We start from the raw sequence: 23,473 nt of genomic DNA on the forward strand, positions 1-23,473 counted from the left end.
AATGAATAACTTAGCTCTAGTTTTTATACAGCAAAGACCGGCAAATCTTCCTTGGCTGCAACTCGCAGGAAGAAGCATTCAGCAGAGCTGAGGATTTTTTATTTTCCTGTGGCTTTATTCTTTGATTTGTTGACTAGCTGTTGATGCCAAAATATGAAAAATCTTTTAAACAGCAATCCTCACAAAGTCATATACTACAGAGGAACTTGTCTGAAGTCTTTTGCCTTGCTCTTCTTCTTTGACACTACGTGTGAGTATGATCAGAAAGGTGGTTATGTACAAATGGGCCTTTCTTAGTCATCCGATCACTCCAAGTCACGTGGGCTGACTTTACTGATAGAATTGGGGGGGGGGGTTGCTATTGTTGGCCCTCCCCTACAGCTAAAGGAGCAAGCTGGGTTCTGTTCTATCCTATGCGTCATTGACAAAATTGCCAGCTGACTTTGATTGGGGGACTCCTTTACTGATGATGCTGTCAGAGGCTTGATCTTCAGATCTTGACTTATGAATGGTGCAAATTTGACAGGGACATCAAAGGAAGAGAATAGACATGGAAATCCACAAGGTCAGGCATAGTATAGAGCATCCCTGACTTGCATGTATGACTGCAGAATGATGAGCTAAAGGGCAAAACTTATGCTTGTGTAGCTGAGTCATGCGGAGGTTCCAGATTGACTGATTGGAAAACTATCTCAAATCTGCTGTACGACGCCACCCAGAGCTTCCAGAATTATGCAGATCTAACAGCTACTGTATGTTAATTCTTCATCCGTGAAACAAAAAAGATGAACAAAGAAACTCAATCCCCTCTCTTAATAAATAATCATTTCTTTGGCTGCACCACTTAGCAACACACTGCCAAAGAAATTAAATTCATCACCACCTTGGGGAGAGCAGTGTGTGTCTATTAAGACCATGGTGGGTTTGTACAGGCACCAATTAAGAAACTGTGCTCCTTATAAAGACCAATTTGCACAACTTCTCTGTAGCCTTGATGGATCAGTTGGACAGCTTGCCAGAGCAGTTCTGTCCTGCTGACCACACACAAAATGAAATTGTTCAGGAGAACTTTACAAGACAAGCATTTGTACTCCAGCCTTTTAAATGAATTTAGCTTAGTCTTTTTGGTAGCGTACCTGGATGTATGAAAGCAAAGAACCAGTGTTCAAATCCGGTAAAGACATTTCAAAGAGGATTGTGAGGCTGAGGGTTCGGCTTTGGCATGCCAAACCTCTCAGCAACATAATCTTCTGGTTGCTGGTCAGGGCCCTGTGTGTCAAAAGAATTAAAGGTCTTCTCCCAAATCCCAAACTCACTGTCACCATTGGCCCTCCTGTTGGCAGTCTAGAAGGAGACGCTAGAGACTGAATCCGCCGTGAAGACTGAATTATTCCTCCCTGCTAGAGACGGTCCATGATGGGGTAGCGTGTGCGTGTGTGTCCGTTCACCACTTGTGTTGTATCACTTCTGTGGATCCCGAAGTGTCTAATCTGGGGTCTGTTCATGACTGTATTGGGGAGGATGTACCAAAGCACTCAGTATTAGCCTAACTGCTCCCACTGAACTCAATGGTGAAACTTCCATCCACTTCAACGGTCACAGAGCTGGGCCAATGCTGAGGTGCAACTCACCAGCCGCTGTAACTTGGCACATGTCCCCGGGGTCCTCTGGGGTTAGGGTGACCAGATGTCCCAATTTCATAGGGACAGTCCTGATATTTGGGGCTTTGCCTTATATAGATGCCTATTACCTTCTCCCACCCCCACCCCCATCCCGATTTTTCACACGTGCTGTCTGGTCACCCTATCTGGTGGAGCGCTCCGTGGAGCTACGACCTTCTACCAGCTGAGTTTCAGCCCTGAGAGCATCTGAAAATCCCACCTTACATGTTTTGGTAATAAATGATTTTTCATTTGTTTCCTGCAAGGATCGCATGGTTCTCCATGTGGTGTTTGTATAATATTCCAGTATAGAGACTTCTAACAAGAAGCAACATGACTAGACAGAATTGTTAACTAGGCCCCCTGAATGAGATGCACCATAGGCACGAAAGATGTTACGGCATGAAGGTTAAAGACAAGACTATTTTCCAAACCACTGGGGAGCCCAGCGTGATTCACAGAGATAAGACTGACAGCACAGAGATGAAAATCACCGACTGCTGCTCAGAGGTGTCCCCACGAGGCACAGACCCCCTGCTCTCCAGCATGAAATGCTGTGATCTGTATTTGTTTGCTGAAGATATTGAGGCATGAGTCAGCCAACAAACTAGCTGTCATTAAATACGGATCTTTAAAAAAAATATAGGCAGATGTTTTGGAAGGAGAGAGTGTTTTAACTGCACAGCCTGAGTGGAAATAACCTGGAGGGAGGTGGTTACTCAGTTGTCATAAAGCCACCAAGTCTTAAGTCTCCAGCTGTGGCCATCTTCACTTTCAACCCTCTCTCTTTGTCTTCAAGCCACGTCTGCTGACTTTACTGACATAAATAAGCTCCCAGTACTATCTCAGCCCTGCAGAGCAGGTGCAGTTATGGAAGAGCAGGTGCAGTTCTATTCTACCTCATCCTACAATGCTGCCCAGTGACTTCTGATTGCAGAATCTTTATCATAGAATCATAGAACATCAGGGTTGGAAGGGACCTCAGGAGGTCATCTAGTCCAACCCCCTGCTCAGAAGCAGGACCCATCCCCAATTAAATCATCCCAGCCAGGGCTTTGTCAAGCCTGACCTTAAAAACTTCTAAGGAAGGAGATTCCTTTATAACGAGGCAGGATGAAAGACAGGGCAGGGCTTGATTTTTCAGATCCCGGGTTGAGTTTTTCAGTACTGGTAGCTAGAAAAATATCCTTTTGACACCTAAACCCAGCAGCTTGTGAGTTGGGATCATGGAGAGAGGATAGATACGGAACCCCGTGATGCCAGTTTTTCTTAGTCCCGTCTCTGGTAACAACGCTTTCACGTTTTGCAGTGGGACCCATTGTTCAGTTAGGTTAGACACTGAGGTGAATGCAGCAGCATTGGCAGAAGCTATATCTTGTATAAGGGCGTTCCCATACACATCATAATGCTTAGCGCATATAGTGTGACCGTGCCCAAAGGCCCCAATTAAGATCAGGCACCACTGTACAAATACAGTCAAAGAGAGAGTCCCTGCCCCAGCTTTCAAAACACTTTACAAACCTTACTTGATTAATACCCGCAACAGGTAAGTATCATGGTCCCCATTTTACAATGAAAAATACAACAGCTGCAAACACCGAGTTAGGGAAAGTGAGGTACAGCAGGGTTGAGAGATTTGCCAGTGGTCACTCAAACAAGTCAGTATTGGAGCTAGAACCTGAAGCATACTCTTGCATGTCCCAGGCTATGCTCAACCCACGAGATGACATGGCCCCTCTGATGGGATGAAGTGAAGATGGGATGGGCAGCCATTGGTCTGGCATTAGTAACTTAAATGGATCCAGGGAATTTTATTCAAAAAGGTCTCTTTCTTGGTCAAGAGCAAAACACTAATCAAACATTAAATTCCCCCATCCCTTCCATGCAGGGTGACGCCAACAGGTCTGACACAGATGAGGACAAGACATCTGCCAACTTCGATGAGGATTTTGAGAAGCTGAGAGACCTCCGCGCAACAGGTAGGAATAAGCTTGAATTTCCTTCTGCGGTGTGCATAGCTATGCTATAACTCTGTTTCCAGAGGCCTTGTAGAATGGTTTAGGTGAGTGTTTCCCACATGGTGGGTCCCAACCCACCAGGAGGCCTGGTGGCATTCCCTCTCCCCAACTACCCTCCTCTCTGGTGCTCTGACATCCCCAGGCAGAGGCATGGCGGGGTGGGATCTCCGTGGCAAGTGCAGTGCGAAGGAAGCTGCTGAGCCAGCGAGCAGACAGTAAGCCTGGTAGTGATTGCAGCCCAGCTGCGGGGAGAGAGGGGCTGGCTGGGGCACAGAAGGGGGTGGGCTGGGGGGAGCTAACTAGGGGGCTTGGGCTTGGGACTAAGGGGCTGGGGAGGGGAAGGAGCAGGTGCAATGGATCCCCAAAAGAGACAAAATACAACTTAGTGAAAAGTTTGGGAACTACCGGTTTGGGAGCTCTATCGCTTTTATCTCCCCTCGGGGCAGTACATTTCATGTGGTGACTCACCTGGCTGCTATGCTTGCGGGGCAGTAGTTTTGCATTTTCAACTAGTCAAAAAGTATTTCGAATATGAAAAAGACTTTCCAGTCTGAACAAATACGAAGAGAGAACGTGTGTTGCTTTTCAATATATCCTTGCCTCAGATATTAAACTGTATTGGCTATTTGGTCACATTACATCTCATCCCCTTTTAATTTTCAGGGTGGGGTTTTCTTAAAATTTTAAAGTGTCTTTTGGGCCTGTAGCCAAAATTCATTTGACTCAGTGAAATGACAGTCATCTGGTGACCAAATGGAATTAATTGCAGATAGAAACAGGAGTATTTTAATGGTTGGGGTCACCAGTTGAGGGAGCTGGAGCAATACTAGGTGATTTAACTGCCCAGTCATTCAGCTCAACTGGAAAATTCCAAATATCGGGTTATCAAATTCATCTTCACTGCAGACGGTTGGCCAACAAACCATAGGCTGAAATTCCTTTGTATAAGCTGTTTGCAGAACCACTTCGAATAACAGGCCCATTCCAGGGCAGGAAGGAAATTGCCACTTATTCTCAGGAAGTTCACAAATAGAGAACAGGGCTGAACTCTCAGAATAAACTATGGACAAGGAATAGCTTGACCATTTCCAGTCTCCATAAACCTCCTAAATGCCAAGATGTGTACAAACAACATACGGGCATTAATGATCCCATTACAAACCCATTGGCCTGTAAAATGTGTATAGACAGAAGGATCTTGTGTGGTTCAGATTAGCAGATTTGGGGCTTCCACCCCTTGAAGTGATTGGCAAAGCTTCTATGGATTTCCGTGGTTTATGGACAGGCTTTGTGCATCAGCAAATAAGCAAACTGATGCTAAAAATACAAGGGCACGGCATGACAAAAGCCGGCATCAGAGGAGAATTAGCCGGGGTAATAAAACCCTTGGCTTTCTCCGTACAGTGGAGGCGGAATCATTTCCTGAACTACCTGTACAAGTGTAAAATTATTCTTCTCTCCTACATATGGCAGATGGTCTCATCCTCTCCCCTCCCCCAGGCGGCAGATTCTGCAATCATTAAACCGAAATCCACTGAGCCAACATAAATTAAGATTTGCTCTCGACTCCAGACCTTGTCTTTGAATCTAGGCTTTTGATGACAGAGTATTACTGCACTCAGCAGTGCAGAAGGAGTTTTGTTCTGTAGATTCTTGTTTATCTTCATCGTGAACACTGTTGCTGCAATTTTTAACGAGTATATTATGTTGCTTTCTGAAAAGAGCTGATGCTGTGTGGCCGTGACAGCCCCTATGTCTCAAGGAGAAGTCCATTTTCCCTTGCCTTAGAGCTGAAACAATGTGGTGTAACTGCTCCCTTTCTTTTTATTAACTAGAAGCAATTATCAGGGAAAAGTAGTTCATTAGGTTATTCTGTTGTGCTTCTATAGATGTATGCATGTTTAGGAACCCTTCGCATTTCCTGTCCCTGGAATGGATGACTAACGATCACAGTGTACGTTTGTACAGTGCCTTCCGCCCCAAAGGAATCCAAAGCACTTTACAAATCATTTAATCTCTGCACCACAGGAAGAGAAGAATAATTTATCCAGATTGCAATTTGGTGAACACATGAGGACTAACAGCCGTTTCTCTTAGGGTGAAAATAATAGCCATACAATCTGCAACTCCAATCCTGATTGCTGCTGAGCACCCACAACTCCTTGTGTAGTCCGGGATGAGTTTCTAACTCAGCAAATGCTGATGACCTAGTGGCTAGAGCACTGGACTGGAACTCAGGACACCTGGGTCCGATTGCTGTCTCTGCTGCTATCCAACTAGGTTACCTTGGACAAGTCACTTCGCCTCACCATGCCTCAATTTCCTCCATCTGTTAAGTGGGGATAATGATACCAACCCCTTTTTAAAGCAGTTTGAGATCTAGGGAAGAGCTAGGGGTTATTATTAAGATTGGGCCTTCTGAATGCTCCTGACCTTGGCCTTCTATCTCCTATGAAAGACCCACCCGGCATTGATGGCACCAAGGAGTTTCCATCTGCTCTTCCTGTTCAGTGAAGTCAATAGGAGATAAATGTGGGTTGCCTGTTTTAAAAGTGCTGATTGCAGTCCCCAGCTAAGCTCCTGAGCAGAACCCTAACTGCAGCTCGCCTTCTTTCCAGAGATGAAGATGTACTCCCTTGCCATCACCCCAAACGGTCACGTGGAGGGCAGGGGGAGCGTACCCCCTCCCATCATCATGCGCACTGCTGCTACTCCCATGCCAACACCCAAGTGCTCGCCGCACATGGATTCGGTGCACACCTTCGTGGACTCAAGGAGAGGGAGCAATGCTTCAGTGGATCCCCTGAGCTATGATCAAAAGTCCTTGGTATGTTACCAGTATTGGCAGTTTCCCCCTATTCTCTGCCTTTTATATGTAATAACACAGAGGGGGAGATAAATGTATAATCTTATAGGCAGGGCTGGTAGCGCTGCCTGTGATTAAGGTTGCCCAATATTTCCCATTATAAAACCCTGTTTTCAATTGCATATAACTTTGAAAAAAAACTAACCCTTTGGGCTGATCTTTTCCATGCTGTGTGTGTGCCTCAGGCAGAATTGTTCTGCGAAATTGCAGCCAAAATAGTTTAGCAATTTCTTAGAGTGAGGCTGGGGAAAAATACATGATTTCTTCCCATGTTAAAAAATCTCAGGTGATCTTTTCTTTGACCAGCTTTAGTGTCCCCATGCTTTGGAGCTAGGACTTGAAATTTGGCAGGGGGTGGGTCAGGGATATGCCCTTTGCCATCCTTGTGAAAAGGCTGTCCCATGGACAACAACCTCCTGGTAGCCCTGATTCATCCACAGAACAGGTCCAGCCTGCGCACTGAATGAGGCAGGAGTCCTGTGGGGAAAAATACTATGTGATTATGTAATTAAAGACAGTATCGTAATGCATACACAAAGAGACATAGTTAAGGTTGCACACTGGCAATCTTCATCTCGGCATTTACTAATTTTTGAGTACTTGACTTTGCAACCTTTAATGCTCTTTTAACATTTTGGGTGGGTGGGTTTGGTAACATATCTAGGTTGTGTAAGGAGCTGATCACAAATTGGAATTGCCATACTGTGGTAAATTCTCACATTTCTATTCAGACAAAAAGTCAAAATATCTAAACCTATTGCAGAATGTGAAAAATTTGGATTTGGAAATGTCATAATGTTTTGTTTCAGGTAGACATTAATCTCTGCACGGCCTGACCTGTCACGGTGTTTGATGGGATTTATAGTTCTGGGTCCCTCAGTCCCCATTCTCCCCAATTGGCCCAGCTCTGTGGTTGGACTACATCTCCTGTGATACATCCTGGTGACTTCCTATCCCATGATGCACTGCGACTCAGCCATAATTTTTTCTACCCTGGGTTGGGTGGTGGAAATGAAGTGATCGGTGGGAAGGTGAGATCAGGCAGCAGGGGGCATGATGAAATAGGGCAGGATGGTCATAACAGTGGATTCAGGCTGTGGAGAAGCAGTGGGGAATCCAGAGTTGCAGGCTGGACTGACAGGTGCAGAGCTCGATAGTGTGTGGTCTGTCATCAGGAGGGCTGATGTGGCAGGGAATGCCTAGAGCAGTCAAGATGAGTTGCTGGTTCTGTAGTCACTGGAGAAACTAGGGTCTGAGGACTTTGCTGCCTCATCCGCAGAAGGCTTAAGGAAGAAGAGGTTACTGGGTGCTGCACAGTTGGGGGACAGGGACTCAGTGCCCCTGAATGGTTTCCCTTGGTTACGATGGAGGTGTCAGGAGAGGGGGTGAGCTGGCTCAACTGACTGGAAGCAGGCAGTCCCAGACATTACACCTGGGCACAGTCTTCGAGAGGTTTCATTTGGCTTTTGCACAGGCAAACCACTGTGGTAAGAAACACGTTCTTCCTGGAACTGCACAGCCCCCGGGTGCCTTGGAGATGAGCCAAGCATCTCCTGTCAGGCAGGACTAATGGGCGGTGGCTCTGCAGGGCCCTAATTCCTTGTGGCGTTTTAATGATTGGCTAGATCTCGGGAGGCCGGAATAAACCATCTTGGAATGACTGCGAAGGAATCTGAATGCTTGTTCACCCCTCGCGCGGCTGCTCTGCTCCTGTTTATTATACCCAGCCCCTTATTGAGGGGAACAGACAGAAACCAAGAGCTGAAATCATGGATTATCCTTAGGGAATAACCATCTGAGGGGAGAGAGATGGCTGGAATTACTGAACAGACAGTAGATTTTGTTACACTCACAGCAGGGCAGTGCTGGGGGGAAGGACTGAAAATAGAAGGACCAGAGTTAATGGACAAAAACGGGTTTGCATCTCTGCTTATCTGCCCTGTTTTTCACTATGTAGCTTCAATATCATGCTGACATCAAAGCAGTGGAGCATGAATGCACTTCATGCAGCGTACTGAGGTAGAACCATTATCACCTTTGGTAAGCTGCCTAGCCAAGGTAATGCTTCTGAAAAGAAAAACAAGATGACTCTATCGTTTATCTTGGGTTTAGATGGGATTGCTGGCTCATGGCTCGAATCAGGGCACAAGCAGCCACCCAATGGAACAGCACTGAGATGAACCTTAATCAAAACCAATGAGAATGCTTAAAGCAGTCAGCTCTGTTTCTGTGCTGGAAGGAAAATGTTAAGAGAAAAGGAGATTTCTTTCTAGGCTTTGCTGCTCTGACCTTGAACACTTCCGTACCAGGAACTATTCAGCAATGCAAATTGCAGTTACAAAATAATCACCACCAGACATTTGTTTGCAGGGGTGGGACAGGAATCCATTTGAGGACATATTTAAGGAAAAATAAGACTATTGTCTGGGTAAAATTTTCAAAAGCACTTAGATGCCCAAGACCCACTGGAAGCCAATGTGATTTAGACATTTGTTAGTGTCTAAGGTGCCACAAGTCCTCCTTTTCTTTTTGCGAATACAGACTAACACGGCTGCTACTCTGAAACTAAATCACTTAGGTGTTTAAAAAAATATTGCCCAGTGGGAACAGAGTCTTAGGGCTGGACACATTTTTGCTGCCAGAGTGGTGTAAAGGGATCTTAGTTAGTGTTAATGAGAGGCAGGCCCTTAGGAACCGGTTGTGTGATTTTTACCATGACACACAAGAATGTATCTCCAGTGACTGACCCCAGCCCTGCCATCCAGTTGGTGTGGAGCAGTGTCACAGTATAAAAGGGCCTATAAAAGGGCACTGTGACCCCAAGAGAGGATTCCATAAAATCCTCCTTGGCTGGGCTCCTCCACTTGCTGTGAGATTCATGGATCTGGAGCAGATGTGGAGCCAGCCTTGAGTTTTCATTAGTTGTGCCAAGTTTACATGGGGAATATGTTTTAAGACAGGTGGTGTGCTACTGTACGGCACTGACTCAGGTATGTGGACTCAGACCCCAGGCCATAGTGCACTGAGTGTAATTGAGCGGGGGGGAATCAATAGCTTTTGTGAGCATTGTAATTCTGGAAAAGGGGAAGTCCTATGAAAGCCTTCTTGGAGCCTTTGTAATGTGGCTGGCACGCACAGGCAGGACCCTGTGTGCTTAAAACTTACATGGGATTCAAGAATCCTGCACTGAGAGAGGTTCTAGCCATGCTGAGGGTGCACTTTAAAGGGACGCCTTCGATGTGGGTTCACCTGGGTACCCAGGTATGAGGGAGTCAAGGAGATGAGAGAGTTGCGGAAAAGCGCTCAACTGGAACACCAGCGTTCCCAGTGTGGGGCCCCTGTCCAGCAGCATGAATTTACCTGCCTTAGCCCTTAACAACACCTGCAATGTTCCCTGTCTGTTCTTCTTAACTGAATGACTGTCTTGTCCCTGGAGCCACCTAGCAGTTTGTGCCATAACTTCTGGGCTAAATTCCTTTCCCTCTGAGCTATTTCCTTCCCTCTTCTGGTTGAGGGTGAAATCTCACATGTTTTTCCCATCTCTCAGTCCAGCCTCCGCAGCTCGCCATGTGCGAACTGGGGACCCAACAGCAACTGGGGAAGCCGACGCTCAAGCTGGAACAGCCTCGGAAGGGCCCCAAGCCTCAAGAAGAAGAACCAGTCTGGGGAAAGAGAGTCCTTGCTCTCTGGGGAGGGGAAAGGGAGCACGGATGATGACTCCGATGATGCCAAGTCCAGCACTGTCAGCAGAGCCACCCTGCACCGCCGGGCAGAGTCCCTGGATTACAGAAGCTCCTTGGACTTGCCTGAGCTTCTCCAGCTCCCCACCATGCGCCACTCCCTCAGCATCAACCCCCTGGCCGTGCTGCCCGCAGAGTACCAGGACTGCAATGGCAAAATGGTGCATGTGCCCAGCGAGTTCTTCCTGCGCATCGACAGCCACAAGGACGACCCCTTGGACTATGATGACGACATGGACGACGTAAGTTGCCCTAGGGATCGGGCAGCTCTGGGGGTAAGGGAGCCTTTCCCCTGTAAGGTGCTTGTTCAAATCTCGGGCAGAGTTGTTGCCACCTACTGGCTGGTGTAGATGAAAGAGTCCAGTTCCTAGTGAATTGGCATCCACTTCCCAAAGAGTTTTGTTTGCGAATAGGGGGGTTCTGTTACTGTCTGATCTATAGGCAAGGTGAAGTGTCCGGGTGATGGGCACCCACCTTTGTGAACTACAGTCCCTGGCTGTGGTTGACACCCATCTCCAGGATGCCCTCCCAAACATTATTTGTTGTGATCTCAACCAAATTTCACCCTAGGCACACTCTGTCACAGGCTTGCTAGAAATGCAGAACCTGGTCCCCTAGGCTCCCTTGAAAGCCTGGGGCCTCTCCCTTGGGCTTGCTGTCAATTTTAGGCCCTTCCCCAGGCATGTTCTGAAATGTGGAGCCCTTTCCCTCTGGGTTTGCCCCAATCTACCCATTCACCTTGAAATAGAGGGGAAAAACCCCCTTTCCTCTGGGCTCAGTCAGCCATACAGACCCTTCTCTAGGCTCAGTGCAGTGTGAGGCTGTTGGCTCCCTGTGGAACACTGCTTTCCCCCTCCCCAGCTCAGTCCCATGTGCAGAGCCCCCCTGGGTTTGCCCTGAACCACTCGCAAACTTTGGCCACCTTACAGCGAGTTTGGGCTCTCCAGGGAAGCGTCACACATCTCAGTGTACAGTCCCCTCGTGCACAGCCCTCATTTTCCCGGGTTCTCTGCACCGCGAGCACTATCTTGGCTGTCAGCTCTTCTGGACCTGCAGTATCTGTTCTTCCAACTTCCAGAAAGTTCCACCTTCCAAGGAAAGAGGAAGTGACGTGTGGCATGTCCTGGCTTGGTGGGTCACCCAGAGCAGCTTGCAATGCCCTTTGCAAGAGCAGCATTAACCCAGTTGCTCTCCAGCACCAAACTGAGAGCCTTGGACATTGTTAACCCTCCACTGTGACCTCTCCAGGGCCTGATTCCTGTTTCAGGGACTTTGCTCCAGAGCTTCTGTGAAGGGAGGCTAAAGCTCAAAGGATTCCAGTCACTGCTGACACCCGGGTTGAGTTTTCAGATTGGAGTCACAACACTGCAGTCAGCCTCATCTCCGAAAGAGAAAAACTAGCCTCATGTCAGCCAACATGGAGGGTCAGCACATAAACCGGTGTCGATGTAATTACAGTGACGCGGTTAGGTCACTTAGGCACAACATTTTGGTATTGCAAAAAACAAAAACAGGATTTTCAATACCTCTGAATAGGGGAGTTTACACCGATGCTCAAAAAATTCATAGACCCCAGGCAATTAAATTAATTAATTAATAAGCACTTAGTGCAATGCCTTGAAGCTTGGAAGTCCCTCAATCCTTATGTCTGGTGGGAAAATAAAGACACAAAATATGACTGGATTGGTTTCAAGTGCAGCGAGCAACCCCCCGCCCCCGGCTCCCGCTCACTTTGGGGGGAGTTTTGAGGGAGTAAGGACTTCAAGGTTTGGCCATGTATGTAGGGTTCATGGAAGCTTCCTTTCCTCGGGGGAGAAGGAGAGTTAGATCTTTACCATCCTGCATCAGTCCAAATCCCAGCCGCTGGTCTGAGCATCAGATTGCCCTGTAACAAGGCTTCCATTCTACCTTTGGCTGCACTTATACAGTACATCCCATGTTGTGTGGCTCTTCTTCACTTCCCTGTGAGCCTGATGGGAGGGTAGGAAAGATGGTGTTCTGGATAGGGCATTGGACTGGGACAGGGGGAAATCTGAGCACAATTCCTGGTGTAGCCACAGGCTCCATATGGACCTCTGGCACATCACTTTACTGTGATGATGGGGGCCATATAAGGACACAGATAGGTCTTCATTTTCACAGCCAAATTCTAACACCGCCTTTTCCAGAAACCACCTATAGAGCAAAGAATTCAGAGGGTCGCTTGAGAAGGGCAGAGGGACCCCGTGGGCTAATGAGCCAGGAAAACTAAAGAAAGGAGCAATTTCTTTGTTCTCTCCAGAGTTACTGCTACAGGATTCGTAAAGCCCTGGAGCCCTACAAACCGGAGTGGTGCAAGAATCATGAAGACTGGTCCCTCTACTTGTTTTCTCCTCAGAATCGGTAAGAAACCCCAGTTCACCGAGTGGGCTGGCAGCTGAAAACTGGGGCTTGGGAGAAGCTCATTCCATTGGGCAGGAATGGAATTCCATTGCCTTTTACCACAGGAGGGGCTGTTCCAGACTCCAGTTTTAGTCAGCCCTTCAGTAGGCAAAACTCTTCTGTGGGGAAGATCTGAGTAAGGACATCCGAAGTCAGCCTCTTGTCTGAGTAATGTTTCTGTGATAGGCAGAATCACTGGACAGGGCCGTCGACACCTTGGCAGGAAGTTGAGGTGACTTATTAATAATAATTAATTATTATTATTATTGTTTCTTGTTTATTTCATTGATAATTAGTGCAGCAAACTGTGCACAGGTCCTATCTCAGCACCCTGAGATAGTTACCATTGAAGGTTTTAAAGGAGTCTCTCAGGAAAGGAAATGCCAGTCAGAGGGGTGAGTTCCAAGCTTGCTGACCCAGACTGGCTTCTGGCCATGACCTCTTCCTTTCTGCCCCTTTTCCCCCAGGATTCGAGCGATGTGCCAGAAGGTTATAGCCCACAAGATGTTTGACCATGTGGTTCTGGTCTTCATCTTTCTCAACTGCATCACCATTGCACTGGAGAGGCCCGATATTGACCCCCACAGCATGGTGAGCATCCTCCCATCCCTTTTCCTGCACCCACAATAACTTTTCCCCAGCCACATCGGGGAAGGAACCTGTGGGATGGAGGATGCTGGGTTTCTGCTGTTTAAATGACTTGCCTCCTGCTGTTGATTTCTATTTTACAGGAGAGGATATTTCTGAGTGTCTCCAATTACATCTTCACTGCAATCTTTGTTGTTGAGATGATGGTGAAGGTAATTATGTGTCTCCACTAAACCTGCCAACCCACAATGAGGGCTGGCCTCTGTGGTCTGAGAGCTAAGATGAGCTGTATTTCACTGCACGTCAGTGTCTGTCATGTACAGCAAAAAAGCAAAAGGCATGAGGCCACAACTTAAATATCTTTCTCCTACTGGTTCTAGGTGGTGGCCCTTGGCTTCTTCTCTGGGGAAAATACCTATCTCCAAAGCAGCTGGAATGTCCTGGATGGGGTCCTGGTCTTTGTATCCATCATTGATATTATCGTCTCCATGGCGTCAGCAGGCGGGGCTAAGATTTTGGGTATCCTTCGAGTCTTAAGATTGCTGCGGACCTTGAGGCCTCTCCGGTACTTTCACACTGGGCAAAATGGATGTGTGGGGGTTTGGGCTTGTCTTCATGGCAAGCTATTAGGCGTCAAGCCGTGGTGTGAATCTACAGTGGAAGTCCCAGCATACAGCTTGGCTACTGATACTTGAAAGCATAGTCAGCTGAGCCCTATTCCAGGACTTGTTGCAGTGTCCACCTGGGACGTTACTGTGCAGCTAGCTGGTGTGCAGTAGATTCACACCTGGACTTGCCGCATAGTAACTTGCCATGCAGGTGAGCCCTTCGTTTTGTTTTGATGAATCATGGAGTTTGAAGGGAAAGACTTGATTCCTTAAGCTACTGAAACTCTTCTGAAGTAAAATATCCTCTTGAAGCTAGCACTCATATAGCAAGTTTCATCCATAGACCTCAAAGCACTTCACAAAGGTGGTGAACATTGTTCCTCCTTTACAGGTGGGGAAAATGAGGCATGGGTTGATGAAGTGACTTACCCACAAACAATAGGCCTTGCCTCCTGAGTCCCACTGGGACACACTAAAAATACTGAATTGTTTCAGTGCATTGCATGCAGAGTGTCAACGGGAATCGTCGTGATCGCGCATCTCACTGTATGGCACCCTTGCAAATTCATGATGGAAATGCTCTGACAGAACAAAGCTGATAATGATAGGAAAACTAATGGTTCTTTACTGGGCCATAAAAAATAATTCTCACCACAGGTGAGTGTTAACGGAAGTTGGCAACACTGATGGTTGTGAATCTGTTCTGGGATGGAAAAACAAGTAATTGCTCTAGTAGAAGGTTCTTCCAAGTTGTAAAATGTCGGTCACATTTCTGGATTAACACCAAGACAGGACCCTTCTCTGTTTCAACATCAGAGTCGAAGAAGTTATGAAAAGGGCAAGGTTGCGTTTTCATGAAGATTTCCAGGCCAGCTTTGCAGTCTCCAGCCTGGTGTACACACGGGGTTGAACCAATTTAGCTAACGGTATAATTTAAGCCACTTTAGTTAAACTGGTACAACTTCCTGTGTGGACTCTTGTATTGCTGTGAGCTTGGCTTTGATCTGTTTATCTTGCATTGATCAATTTACAGACCTAAGTTAACCCAGTATAACCAGTCTGAAACCAATATGAGTGGGTCTGCACAGTAATTTAACTAATTTGTTTTTTAAACCAATTTAAAATAAGCCAGTGTAGACAAGCCCTCAGCAGTGATGGAGAAATATCTGAGCTTTCAGTTGCTTATTATCAGACGTGACTGAACGTGAACACCAAATGGGTTTCGGTCCATCTGTTGTGTGCATACTCTCAGCACCTGTAAGGAAGACCAAAGTGACTGGTACTTTGTCTTCACCACTATCTAGAAGAGCTGATCTGGTTTGGGGCAGGAAGTGTTATCGGACTCGCACAGTGTGTATGATGAATGCCTTCCTCACGCTGCATTTTAATCATAATTTTACATATCAGGCTGGCTCCCTAATCAAAGTGACATGTTACACTGCACAACCTTACAGCCATTCCCAAGGGAGAAGGTCGCATTGGCTGAGAGTGAAATGGCAATTAAACAGGTGCTGGCAATAATTTGATAAGCTCCAGTTTCTGTAGTCCTTCTCCTGTGTGTGTATATCTAATGCCACCTGGACACAATGTAGCTGTTGGCTAGGAAGAGGAAAGGTCATGTTTTCAATATTTGAAAGAGGAATAAAGGGAATTTGTATTTTGTTTGATAGCACAGTAATAAAGGGACAGGGAGAGTATAAATACTTGGGGAATTCTCATCAGCTCACTTTGCCCGTTCCCATTTTGCATCATGCCCGACAAAAAAACATTCTCTTTCCCAAGAAATTTCTTTGGAAACAAGATAGGTGGCTCCAGAAACGTGCGGTCCTTAGGAAAAAGAGCCATTTGCCTCTTCCCATCACACTAGTAAGCAAGAATCAATCTGGCCGGTTCCTACATAAGCAATGGCTTTTGTGTATTCGCTAGTTATTTCCTAGATGGCAAAGTGCTTGCATTAATGTTTTCATCTAATTTGTTGCTTCGGTACCCCAATCTGTTTTCTGAATTTGTCTTTACTGCTGCCCTCTTAGATTGCAATCTCTTCAGAGTAGGAACCATCTCTTTGTGTATTTACAGCATCTAGCACAATGGGGCACTATCTTGGCTTGGCCTTTTTAGGCAGTACCGTATTTCACAATGGTTGAGGTGGATTCTCCATCATCAGCCATTTTAAACAGGAATGATTTGTGGGAAGTTCTACGGTCTGTGTCATGCAGGAGCTCAGACTGGATGACCACAATGGTCCCTTCTGGCCTTGGAACCTATGAAGAGTAATGGAAATGAGGGCACAAATGATGTATGAACAAATATAAGGGACAGAATTGGGAAGAATTAGTTCCAGAGAATAATTCAACCTGCTGTATTCACAAAGAGCCCATGATTGACTCTGGTGTTACTTACATAAGTCTTGTGCACTGTTATTCCAGAGACTATTCAGTTTCTCTGTCACATTATTCATTACTAGTTTGAGAGAACAAGAAGTTACTTAAACACTTCTCACTTAGAGGAAGTATAAACCGTCTGATGTTACCTATTGACTGGGTAGCCCCAGGCTTACAACATCTACCTTTTATCCTCTATCCCTTCCTCACACATCTCTACTTGCCTAGATTATCAGCCACCTGGGCATTAAAGTGTTAACTTAGCCATGCAAAATGAAGCTACCAACAAGGATCCTGCACCACCCTCTTAAAAAGCTTTGACATTTTTCAACTGAAACATGCAGCCTCCTGGAAAAACTCCCTGGGGTTTGTGGTGCTGTTTGGGCACAAACGCATTTCTCAGACCCACCCAGGAGATCCTTTCTCTAGTCACTCACATAGAAAAGAAAAACATCCAAACTTTCTGTGCTGCTATAAACCATGCCTCTGGATCCACTACTGGGCTCCTCTGCAAATAGAAGGCAATCAGTGCTGCTCATTAATTTTGTTACGGACCTGTGGACCACAAATCTCTTTTGTCTCTGAGTCAGTTCCCGGACCGTTTAGGTAGGAAACAACCCCCCTTGTATGATAAAATACTCCTCCCCTTTATAAATGGCATCTTGTGGTTCAATCTTTCAAAAGGTGCTGAGCACCATCGGCTCAAGGCAGCAAAGCACTTAAGCCTGTGCTTAACTAAGTGCTTGAATGGTCCCACTGACAGAAAGTTGAACATGTGCTTAAGTGCGTGGCTGGAATGGGGCCAGGGTGCTCAGCAGGATTGAGCCTTGGTTCATTAGCCTTCCTGAGCACTTCCAAAGATGGGGCATCTGAGTAACTTACAAAGTAGGTGTGTTCTAAAGGCCTGAGCCCAAGAGCACGAGACACAGCTGCAGTGCTCTTCAGAAGTCCACCACAAACGGCCTCTCTCAGTGGCCTCACTTAACCACCCTGTGCTGGAGTTTCTCCATCTATAAATGGAGGCTAAGGCTTGCTTTCCAGCACTGCTGTGAGTTACTGTCTATACGCTGCTAGAAAGATTTTACATGCTTGGTATTTGGGGGCAAAGTTCAGGCTTGGTATAAGGCCACTGAACACAACATCTGCCATTCCAGATCAGACCAGTGGTTCAGTACCCTGTCTCTGATGGTGGCCAGTATTTCAGAGGAAGGTGCTAGAAACCCTTTAGTGGACAACTGTGAGAGAGTCCAGCGGAGGGCAACGAAAATGATTAGGGGGCTAGGGCACATGATTTACGAGGAGAGGCTGAGGGAACTGGGCTTGTTTAGTCTGCAGAAGAGAAGAGTGGGGGGGGAGATTTGATAGCAGCCTTCAACTACATGAAGGGGGGTTCCAAAGAGGAAGGAGCTTGGCTGGTCTCAGTGGTGGCAGACGGCAGAACAAGGAGCAATGGTCTAAAGTTGCAGTGGGGGAGGTCTAGGTTGGATATTAGGAAACACTATTTTGCTAGGAGGGTGGTGAAGCACTGGAATGGGTTACCTACGAAGGTGGTGGAATCTCCATCCTTAGAGGTTTTTAAGGCCCGGCTTGACACAGCCCTGGCTGGTATAATTTAGTTGGCGTTAGTCCTGCTTTGAGCAGGAGATAGGACTAGGTGACCTCCTGAGGTCTCTTCCAACCCTAATCTTCTATGATTCTATGAAACAACCTGCCAATAGGAGATACTCCTTCCTAATCTTCATCAGCTAGCGAGACTGGCTTGTGCCCTGCAGCAGGAGAGTTTATATCCCTTATACATTTTTATCCTATCTAATGTAACTGTGAATGTTCTCATTGTCTATATAAATGTCTAATCAGCTGAGGCCTTGCTACACATTTGATTTCAGTGAAATCTTGTGGTAGACAGTCCCACAGGTTTAATTACGTGTTGTGTAAACTAAGTACTTCCTTTTTGGTTTTCAATTTCAACTTCACCCCCTCTCTGTCTGTTATGAGAGGGTAAATTGGAGCATGCAACTGACTCTATACCCAGGGCACCATGCATAATGTTGTTCTGCAGCCTCGTTATTTTTTTAATTGCCGCACAACTGTATTCTAAGTTGTTATTTAAAAATAAAGGCCTGATTCTCATCTACACTAAGGCCCTTTAAAGTACACTTGCACGCTTTTTAAGGCCCCTTAACGGGACAAGAATGGTGAGAGGTGGCCGTAGTGTAAATGAACACCAGGCCCGATGTTTCCAGCTCTCACAAGTGCAAAGAGAACTTTCAAAGTGTGAGCCAAATGCAGCCGATGCAGAGACATCTGCCTGAGTGTGCAAAGAACCTTAAATACTAGCTCTGAGAGAAGGGCAGGTCCGTGAACACTTATCTGTTTCACAGGGGTGTGGTGAGGCTTAATTAATTAACACCTGTACAGCGCTTTGAAATCAATTGATGAAAGGAGCTATAGAATAGTATAGCGTAACATCCTATATGGTAGGGTACCATACCAATACATATGGGGGGTAAAGAAGGGTTATATCAGCCTGACTGCCCCCAAGGAGCAGGAGGAAGAATAAAGATGGGATAAATGGGGGTTAGACTAGATGGCCCTGGTGGTCCCTTCTAATTCTGTGGTTGTATGAGTCTAGGATGAGTGCCAAGCTTTTTTCTGCTGTTTTTTTCCCCAGAGTCATCAGCAGAGCCCCAGGTCTAAAACTGGTGGTGGAGACCTTGATATCATCCCTGAGGCCTATTGGAAATATTGTGCTTATCTGCTGTGCTTTCTTCATTATCTTCGGGATCTTAGGGGTTCAGGTAAGACTCTCCCTCTGTAACCAAGCACTCATTCAGAAAGTCCCTTCTTATCCCAACAAGACAGAGAGGTCATTCAGAATAGGCTTTCCCCTGCTGGGTGAGGCAAGCCACTCCGATCCCTCCAGGGATGCGAAATCCTCTTAACCCAACAGAGGGGCTTCAGGCTTTGTGCCTGAAGAGGGGTACCTCAGCTGCAGGGACAAGGGAAGGAATCCCAAATTCCAACCAAGGCAAGCAATGATCTGTCCTTGGAACAGAACAAAGTGCCCACGCCAGGCTTCCCAAGATACTTTTCCCCCCCTCCTCTTCAATTTCAGCTTTTTAAGGGCAAGTTCTACTACTGCGAAGGACCAGACACCAAAAACATCTCCACTAAAGCCGACTGCACTAGCGTGCACTACAGATGGGTCCGGCGGAAGTACAACTTCGACAATTTAGGGCAGGTAAAGTAGTTCTTGTTCCGAGAGGTTTCTGTGTCATTGTCTGATGGGCTCTTCCGAATGTGTCCTGCTCCAGCACTGAACTTCCAGCCATCTCATCGTCAGGTCCCCCGTTTAGGTTTCGTTTATTTAAAGATTTAACAAAACCCAGGAGCTGAGAGTCTGGTCCCATTACTCGCACTGAGTAGTGCCGTTACTTCAGGTCACCACTCCTCATTTGGGGGGAGGGATAGCTCAGTGGTTTGAGCGTTGGCCTGCTAAACCCAGGGTTGTGAGTTCAATCCTTGAGGGGGCTGTTAAGTTGATCTGGGGCAAAAAATGGGGATTGGTCCTGCTTTGAGCAGGGGGTTGGACTAGATGATCTCCTGAGGTCCCTTCCAACCCTGAGATTCTGTGTAAGGTACTGTTCAGCAGGAATAAGGGGATTGCAATCTGGCCCCCAGTGTGAAATAATACCTTGTTCTTGTTGTTGTTTTTAAATTTAATCAGATTTTTATGTGTTTCAGTGGCATGTACAAAATAAATAACAGCACTGAGCAAAACTACACCTAACCCACAGGCCAGTTTGTGTTATGTAGGCCCTGGTGGGATCCACAGAGGATGTGAGGCTGTTCCACCTGTAGGCTCTTTAATTCAAGCATTAGCAGTTGATGCTTTAGCTCTCTGGAGGTCCCTGGTTCAGTCCCCACTGTGTTGAGCCAGATGATGGCTGTGACATGCTCTGAGCTATGCTGCTGATTGTCACAATCAATAGCATGACCTCACATGTTCACGCACGCAGCATTGCCAACTCTTGTGATTTTATCGTGAGTCTTGTTCTGGAACTGCCATCCAATGGGAACAGTGGGGACAAACAACCTCACTCGCTTCAAGAGGGCACTTGACAAAATTATGAATGGGATTATATTACAGGGTTGCCTGTAATTGGAGGGGACTGTGCTCCGTGACTCAGGGGTCCCTTCCAGTCTGATATCCTGTGGTCCTGTTTTTTTCCCTTAAAGCCCCAGCACCTAGAGTCAGTTAATTGTGTGAGAATCTCACCTTTCATTTTTTAGAATAATTAGTTTCTAACCTTCTTCGTGTTTGCAAAGAAAAACTTGAAAAAAGTTACCCCCTCCAAATTTTTGTGCATTTGGTCTTGGCGATGCTGCCAATGTAGCTGAGCAGAACCTGTGTTATAAGTACGTGAATTAATCTGGGTGGAACTAAAAAGGAAGCTAACCAGTCAGCTTTTGTTGTCCAAGCTCCATTAAAACCAAAACCAAGCTCCATCAAAACCAGCAAAAACCAAACCAATAGCTTAAATGGTTAAAATCACAGTAAATTTTCATTTGAAAAAATTATCTCCATTGTGTTATGAATTATGAATTGTTTTAGCAGGTCATTTGACTCTTCTTGGTTTGTATGCCCTCTTTGAGGCTTGAAATTCATTGTCTTCCCAAATCAATGTCCTCTACGAATGTTGATTGTTTTTCTCCCCTATGTACTTAAGGCAGAGGAAACTGACATGACTAAGTCATTCTGCCATTTCTCTTTGGTTCCTGTGGCCCTACCTTTCCACTGCTAGTCTGAGAAACTCAAAGAGCAAATGAGTCCACCCCTTCCTCCCTTAAAAAGACCAAAGGGAGGTGAATAGCAGCAGGGCTGATCTTTATATTATTGCTTTTCCTTGCAGGCTCTGATGTCCTTGTTTGTACTCTCATCCAAAGACGGCTGGGTGAACATCATGTATAATGGCCTGGATGCTGTGGGCATTGACCAGCAGGTAGAAACAAAAGACCTCAAAAAGTTTTACAAGTTTAGTGTTCGTGGTCTGGATCACTGTGCACAGATCACAGCTGTTAATGGAACTGAGTAACCCCCACAGGCGCTCTGCTCTGGCGCCGATTCCAGTAGGGGGGCTCCAAAGCAGCAGCATGGACCTGAACAGCCTGGGAACCACAGCTGAGCACTGACGAGCACTTCAATCAGGGCTCAGTTGTCCCCTGGATGCCATCTGGGTGTGATGGGTGTAATGGGGCCCTAGTTCAGCAGATGTCTCCAGAAGGAATTCTGGGAATCTCAGCTGGAATTCTTCCTAGAGGTCCCAACCTCCCCAGCATGGCAGCTACCCATCCCTTTAAAAAGCTACAGCACACTCCCCACTCTATGCCTGGACAGGTTGGGTGCCTGGCCCCACCATCACCGCAACCTTCCGTACCCTCTTTCAGGCCCTGAGTGTCCATGGAGCCACTAAGAGGGAGCAGGGTCTACGTCCTCCAGTGGGGCTCTGGGCAGCCCCTATGCAGCAAGGTGGGGAAGGATGCTCTTTGTGTACCTCTGCAGGGGCTGATCAGAATCTTGCTCTTACTCAGAAATGGTTGCAGCAGCCCATGCAGTGCAACTTTTGCCAGTGACATGGAGCCCGTCAAAATGGGCATGTTTTTCACACATGAATATGCAGAAGATAGAACCCCCTGCCCACAGGCAGCTCTGAGTTAGCCCTCTTCCTCCCTCGGCATCACTGACCTGCTGAAGAAAACACCAGGAGGTGAAAGCTACAAATCATGTCCTAAGGACGGATACCTTGGGACCAAAACACCAGCTCCAAGGGGCTCTGAAAACATGTACCATTTCACTGTTGCTTTAAGGAATGCATGGTGAACGTGAATGTATTTACATGAAATAGAAAATAATTGGGGATGTTAAAAAGAGGTGCTACCAAATTTGGGTGTTGGGAGGCTTAAAGCATTAGCAAAATTCTCTCGAGATCCTTTGGTGAATGGTACCATGTTGTAACAGTGATTACCCTTTGTACTTAGCATCTGCAGTGCCCAAGGATCTCAGAACAATGGACAAACATCAGCTAAGCATTAATGCCCCCATGCAAATCATAAATTTGAGCCTCTCTTCAATTAAAACTATTTCCATGCCAAAAATTGTGATCTTGCGAGGAATTTTTTTTTCCAGCCAAATTATGGTTTTCACAAAAGAAGGTAAAATTTCAACAGGGGAGAAAATGGGTGAAAGGAAAACTTGCGGAGAAACAGCCCATGGGTTCTCCAAGCCCTATTCTCCTACCCATGGGAATCCACCACTGGCTTCCCACTGCTGCTGGACACTTGATATGTCTGTTTTACAATGACCCACACTTTTCTCCTCTTCTCTCTTGCCCTCTCCTGCCTCCCATCTCTCAGCCCGTCCAGAACCACAACCCGTGGATGCTTCTCTACTTCATCTCCTTCCTGCTCATCGTCAGCTTTTTCGTGCTCAACATGTTCGTGGGGGTGGTGGTGGAGAATTTCCACAAGTGTCGGCAGCACCAGGAGGCAGAAGAGGCCCGTCGGCGGGAGGAGAAGCGGCTGAGGCGCCTGGAGAAAAAGCGCAGGAGTAAGGAGCTATACATGTCTGGTCGGTAGACTGCGTTACAAACCAAAATCTTTCTGAGCCCTGCCTGCTTCCAAAGCAAGACTTTCATTTTCCTTTGGTTTGGTTGACATGGGACTAAAAAGGCCACGTTGTTTATTTACTACTTTGGCGACGCCTTAAGTCTCAGGGCTACACATTCCCTAGAAGTGTCCTCTATGAGCTCGACAAATGTTGCCCGTTTATGTAGATGGTAGGCAGAGTAAAGGCCGGCAAGCCTGGAAAGCAGAGTCCTATCTGAATTATTAGTGAGCCCCTCAAGACATGATTCTTACATTATCTTCAGGAAGCGTGAAGAAGGCCATTGGGCGAGAGAGGGATTTACTGAGTAAACATGAGCGATGTTTGCCACGTGTGCGAAGACAACTCACAAAGGCATCCCAGTGCCCTGGGGCTTAAAGTGTCGCCTGCATTTTTAAATTACGATGGTGGTGGTTTGATTTTTTTTTTCCTTAGATCAAATAGTTGCAATGCTTTTTAGGATCTCAGTGCATGGCCCCGCATGCCACGCACATGCTGCATGAGGGCATGAGCAAAACAGGCATGG

The 23,473-nt window shown here is 46.6% G+C and overlaps 1 protein-coding gene across 5 annotated transcripts in view; it reads left to right on the forward strand.

Moving 5' to 3' along the window:
- Window positions 1-23,473, forward strand: part of CACNA1H (calcium voltage-gated channel subunit alpha1 H) — a 178,812-nt gene that overhangs the window by 103,731 nt on the left and 51,608 nt on the right. For 3 of the 5 annotated variants that reach the window (XM_073361778.2, XM_078854517.1, XM_078854519.1), the window contains exons 9-19: window positions 3,550-3,640; window positions 6,298-6,506; window positions 10,093-10,527; window positions 12,567-12,667; window positions 13,174-13,297; window positions 13,438-13,506; window positions 13,675-13,859; window positions 18,955-19,081; window positions 19,399-19,524; window positions 21,197-21,286; window positions 22,698-22,911. In XM_073361778.2, coding sequence (XP_073217879.1) covers window positions 3,550-3,640; window positions 6,298-6,506; window positions 10,093-10,527; window positions 12,567-12,667; window positions 13,174-13,297; window positions 13,438-13,506; window positions 13,675-13,859; window positions 18,955-19,081; window positions 19,399-19,524; window positions 21,197-21,286; window positions 22,698-22,911 — 1,771 coding nt within the window. The remainder of the gene's footprint in view (window positions 1-3,549; window positions 3,641-6,297; window positions 6,507-10,092; window positions 10,528-12,566; window positions 12,668-13,173; window positions 13,298-13,437; window positions 13,507-13,674; window positions 13,860-18,954; window positions 19,082-19,398; window positions 19,525-21,196; window positions 21,287-22,697; window positions 22,912-23,473) is intronic. The other 2 variants (XM_078854518.1, XM_073361774.2) reach the window with 1 other exon arrangement.

This window comes from Lepidochelys kempii, chromosome 10 (assembly GCF_965140285.1).
Source record: "Lepidochelys kempii isolate rLepKem1 chromosome 10, rLepKem1.hap1, whole genome shotgun sequence".
NCBI classification, from domain to species: domain Eukaryota; kingdom Metazoa; phylum Chordata; order Testudines; family Cheloniidae; genus Lepidochelys; species Lepidochelys kempii.